The sequence below is a fragment of the Apium graveolens genome, chromosome 6 (genome assembly GCF_009905375.1).
Source record: "Apium graveolens cultivar Ventura chromosome 6, ASM990537v1, whole genome shotgun sequence".
NCBI classification, from domain to species: Eukaryota; Viridiplantae; Streptophyta; class Magnoliopsida; order Apiales; family Apiaceae; genus Apium; species Apium graveolens.
This window is the reverse complement of record NC_133652.1, coordinates 188,130,909-188,136,711: the sequence shown is the minus strand read 5'-3', so window position 1 is coordinate 188,136,711 and position 5,803 is coordinate 188,130,909. Positions and strand designations below refer to the sequence as shown.

Below are 5,803 nucleotides of genomic sequence, written 5' to 3'. Positions count from 1 at the left end.
CCTACAAGTTATCCGTATCAAAAATCTGATCCAAATTTTAGGCCCATTAATCTATTTCAATTTCATTATCCTAATCTTTATATAATTTTAATCTTTTTATTCTATTATTTTTTTATTAATATTAACCTAAAAATCACAGGTTATTACAATTTATAACCGTACAAACCATAAATTCAACCCATCTTGATTGTGAATGACCTAAACAAGAAGTTGTGAGCAAGACCCTTCTCATTTTTAACCAGTTAAGAGTCTCCCTACAACTTAAAATTTAAATGAAAACAATGCATTCAGAGGACAAATTAAAACATCATTCTTCATTGGGTCACTAGAGTCACGAATCACTAACCCATACCATACTCTGTGTTTGAAAAAATTATTGTATTTGTTATATTTTGAGTCTTCCTTCACATGGGGTGACCACTTTTCCACCGCTACAACCACTGATATTTTGAAATTTTTTGACACCGATTAAGCTTGCTTCCACTCATTAAGAAACACAGAGGTTGTGTTAAAAAGCACTAGTGAAAATGAAGAAGAGTTTTCTAGACTTTAGAATTTTGATAATTCCCTAATGTCTTGCATACAATTGTTTTCGTATTAGTATGAGCCTTATTTTTATTTTGGATGTGGGCTTGACATATGTCCATTGACCATCTCCATGTACAATATGATATAGTGATCCGTTTCTTCATTTCTTGGTAATTTATACCTTTATTTATCCCGTTGTGAAGATGTTGAGTGAAGATATCGTGAACTCCAGTTGGCTTAACTATACTATCTAGTTTACTTTGGACTTCCTGATACATCACAATTCTACACTTCACGATATAGCATATTTCTTGACTTCTTGGTATAGTACAAAATTAGACTTCTCGATCTAAGGAAAGTTTGGAATTCTCGACATAAACCAGACTTAGACTTCATGAAATGGTTGTAAACTGGACTTAATATATGGCTTGGATTGATTTCACGATATATCTCTTCTAGACTTCATGATATTGGACTAAGAGTCTTTCTGCAACTTTGTTGGTCTTCTATCTTCAACTTATTAATTGAACAATCTTCATTGAAATTCTACCAAATTGCTTTATTCTATAATTATTATGTAGATATGACAATTTAACCTATGAATACCCGATATGTACCGATTCACTCGGTTTTTACCAAACCCAAATATTTCGGGTTTGAATTTGGGTTCATGTTTGATTTTCAAACGCGAATCATTTTCGGGTCAGGTTTGGTTTAAGGCATAACGTTTCGAACCCGACCCGAAAATCCGAAACCCATTCAATTCCAACCTGAACCCGATCTCAAACCCGTGTTAATATATTAATAATATATTATATTTTGAAAGTATTAATATAATATAATATATAATATATTACTAATATTAATATTAAAAAAATTATACTTTTTACAAACTATTATATTAAACTATAATATTATTGGACTATTATCGTTAAACATGTTTTCAGCTGTTGGTTCGATACATGTAGACTGAGGCCATATTTGGATTAAAATCTCAATTGCTGGACAGGGGACTTGGGCTTGAAACTCGTAATATATTCTTATTAAACGCCTGACCCAAACACACCCCGTATATAAAAACCCCCTCTATCAACCCTCCTCCAGGGTTACATAGCCAGCACACAAATCTCTTCTATTCTCACACACACACACTACACAATGGCCGAACCTGAGCGCAAAGAAGAGGAAGAGCACGTCGCCGCCGAAGACGAAGACACCGGAGCTCAGGTCGCTCCGATTGTCCGCCTCGAAGAAGTCGCCGTCACCACCGGTGAAGAAAATGAAGATACTATTCTTGATCTGTACGTTTCTTCGCCTTCATTTTTACTTTTCTGTTGATCTTTTTTTTATGTTATATATGTGTGTATTATGCTTTTGTTGTTCTACTTGAATTTAGAAGCTAGGGTTTATGATTGTTCAATTGTAAATTGAGGCTTTGTAAATTTGATATTATGTTTTTATATTGTGATTTTGTATTTGATATGTTTAATTTCAAAGCTAGGGTTTAGGATTTATGAATTTCAATATTTATGCAGTAAATCGAAGCTTTATAGATTCGATAAAGATGGAAACCAGTGGAAAGAGAGGGGCGCTGGTACTGTTAAGTTTTTGAAGCACAAGGAAACTGGAAAAGTTCGTTTGGTTATGCGCCAATCCAGAACTCTTAAGATCTGCGCTAATCATCTTGGTTTGTTTTATGTTGCTGTTTTATTATTTTTTTAGGTTTTTTTAATTTGTTCGATTGTGTTTTTTGGTTTGATTTTTGTGCTTGTTTTATTATTTTTGCAGTTCTTCCTACAATGGCGGTTCAGGAACACGCTGGAAATGAGAAGTCTTGCGTTTGGCATGCTACTGATTTTGCTGATGGCGAACTTAAGGATGAAATGTTTTGCATTAGATTTCCATCTATAGAGAGTATGTTTGTTTTTAACTTACAATATAATTTTTAAGTATTATGTTTTGTATGTGGTTATCATTTGATTGAGTTCCGTGTACTTGTAGATTTCTGAAAAATTGTGTAAAACATGTTAATGTATGCATAGTTGTTGTTCAGTGATTGACCTCCGGGTATCAATTCTATGATCAAAGGGAGTGGGTTATCAATAAAACCTTAATCGGACATAAATATCACTCTGCTAAACACAAATTATCTAATGGACTAAAGAAGTTGCAAACACTAATTGGTTTTAACACTGCTATTAGGTGGAATATAACCTGGGTTGAAATCTGCAAAACATAAGACAAGGGAAGAACTTAAACCTGTATAGATATATGATATACCATCATCTGCATTAAAAGTGAAAGCATGTGGGGACTAGAGAGAACTAGGGGAAGAAAGTGTTATGGGATACTTCGTATTAGTACTTGGAGTGATGAGTGCATCATGGAGTTGAAATTTCTTAGTTGTATTCCTAATTAAGACTAGTAGAAGTTAAGGGTATTTTATTTAAAGAGTAGGCCCATTTAGTTATATCTTTGAGCCACATGTATGTTATTGACGAATCTTGTTATAACGGATTAAAGGTATAAGTCTTTGGATCCATTTGATTCTGAAATCTTGTTAAGGTCTCCAGTGCTGATTGTGGAGAATCTGACAATACAACAAAGAGGATATCCTAATCCAATTTTCTATCTTTTAGAATGTTAGATAACATAATAAATAATATTAATTCTTTGTTAAATTTCACGTATTTTATTCTTTTATTGTTTATATGTGAATGTGTATATTAGTATTATCAGTAGCCTATATATATATATATAGTGTGACATGTCAATTATTATTGTGTAGTATAATTATATATGAATATTTATGTTTACCACATTTTTATATCTAAAAAGTTTTTTTCCTTCCTGTGTACAAGCATGCTATTCAATTGTATTATATATGAAATTGTGTTAATTTAGATAAATATTTAGAGTATCATGCAATTTAAATATTAAAATTATATATTCAATTAGACTCATGTGCTTATTACATTATATTTATTTCTTTCGATTATAGGTATTAACCTCTAATCTTACGGTCTATGACCATTTTGATTTTTGTGGCAAGAGTAAGATCCCTCTGATGCTTACAATATATATGATATAAGGATATTCTTCAATACTTGCAAAAGATCTAAAATTAATATCATTAATTGTTTTTATGATCATTTTGGTGTTTTTCCATGTTTCTTTTTACCCGGTATTTTAAAACTACGGAAAGCCAATAGCCATGACAGATTTCTGTGATATGATTTGGACTTAACAGACATTGTTCAAAGGGATAAATATCCCAGAGGCCTATTCACAAAACACTTTGTTGATTATTCTATATGGACCAAAACGTGTGTGTGTGAGTGGTTTTATGGTGTTCGCACTTTGCAATAGTGTTTGAATTGACTATGATATAAAAACCTTCATTAATTTCAAGAGAAAAATTTACAGACTTATTCAAAATGTATATAAAGCTGTAGATATTCCTTTATAATGAGTGATGAGTAATTACTCTCACAAGGGGAATGTGTTATTTTCTCAATAAAATCTAATCTTATTGAGAAAATGCAAGTTTAATATAGTTTTTTCATCTCATTTGTCATTTTCAGCGGATTTTTGTTTTCAAGAAATGGTGAACTGACTGACAATAGCTTTATTCTCTTTAATGAGATAAGATTACTTCTGTTAATATAATGCACAATACTTCTGACAAAAACAATATCTCTAGTTTTGTTCACACCTAAATTACATCGATGTTTTTCAGATTGCAAGAATTTCATGGAGACATTCCAAGAGATTGCCGAATCGCAAGTGAAGAAAGAGGAAAGTGAGGGAACTAGTGCGGCTACTGAGCAGCTTGACAAGTTGAGTGTAGAAGAGAAGAAAGACGAAGAGAAAGCAGAGGAAAAAGCAGTTCCTCCAGCAACCCAGGAGAAAGAATCTGATAAAAAGAGTGAAAAGGTAGAGTCAAAGAAGGATGAGTGAGGAACATGGATCCCGATCTTCAGATATGTCTACCATATAAATTATGTCCATTCAGTTTGTCGAGGTTGATATTTTTGCCTCAGTTGTCACCTACCCACCTTTTGCATGTTCAGTCATGATAATTTGCAATGGATTTTATTTATGGGTAGGAATGGTGCGGATGCGTCGGTTGTTGAAGTCTGTCACATTTGATCAAAACTTAGGGTCTGCATTACTCTTATTTGAGTCTCATCTTGTGTTGTGTGAATTACTTGTCAATCTATGATACGAAAAAAGCTTTTATGGTGCCAGAGTTTTTGTTGGGTTACAATTCTTGGATTGTGGTACTTGTGATCTTCTGTCAACGAAAGTGTTAGTAGTGATATATGCTGTTTTGAGGCCACAAATGGTCGGTAGATGATCAATGTGTTATACTGTCATGTACCAGGAGTTTCAAATGGTATTTAGATGTTTAAAGCCATATTTGTCTTTGAAAAAATTAATATTTGCTGTTTTAAAAAGCAAAGTTTTCTTACTACTAGGAATATGTGAAGAGCTGGAAGTTTTTAGGAAGTTTGAATTTGTATATAGGTGACGGTGAGGTATTGTAGTGAACTTGATTACTTGCCATGTTTGTAGTCTGTTAAACAGCATGAACTATTGTACCTAGTAGAATAATAGGCATTAATAGCTTTTCAGGCTATGAAATATAACACTTATAACAATTTAGTTATTTTGTTAAATAACTCCTATATTATTGTAACTACTCCTGTACAAATGTTGTCTGAAAATTGCTCCTCAATACCTTTTTTGAGTGTAAACATGTTTTGGACTCGACATAACTCCATGGAGATTGGAGACCGAATTGATTGATAAAACTAGGCAAGAGATAATATATCTTCCTCTAGGCAAGAGATAATATACCTTCCTCTTACCCAACACCTCTCAGTATTGCGGTTCCGTCAAAATCAATGACCTGGGATTAGCCATTTGAAGCCCTAAATCCTTGTGTGACAGAAAAAGTTATATCTAATCCCAAAGGTATTATTGAGGACTGAATAAGGTGAACCTTTTTCTATCTTTTAGGCTTTGTTTGGATTGGGGGTTGGGAAAAGAGGGGTTGGGTTGGTTAGGCTGGTCGGGTGGGTTGGATTAGGTTAGCTATGGTTGAATCCCTACTATGTTTGGATGTAAGTGTTGGGCAAATAAGGGTTCAATCCATCTCTTATTTGTATAGGGTTGTGTAAAAAATGTTTGAATTTTTATTTAAAAAATTGATAAAACAAATTTTCATTTAAAATCTTAAAGAAAAGTTTTTAAAGTCACCTGAGAAAAA

The 5,803-nt window shown here is 32.8% G+C and overlaps 1 protein-coding gene across 1 annotated transcript; it reads left to right on the top strand.

The window, feature by feature from the left end:
* The first annotated feature begins 1,594 nt into the window (after window positions 1–1,594).
* Window positions 1,595–4,778, top strand: LOC141667441 (ran-binding protein 1 homolog b-like). The gene is made up of 4 exons (XM_074473940.1): window positions 1,595–1,829; window positions 2,064–2,215; window positions 2,317–2,442; window positions 4,268–4,778. Exons 1-4 carry the CDS (start codon window positions 1,687–1,689, stop codon window positions 4,486–4,488), a joined length of 642 nt encoding a protein of 213 aa, XP_074330041.1. The 5' UTR covers window positions 1,595–1,686; the 3' UTR covers window positions 4,489–4,778.
* Window positions 4,779–5,803: the final 1,025 nt, after the last annotated feature.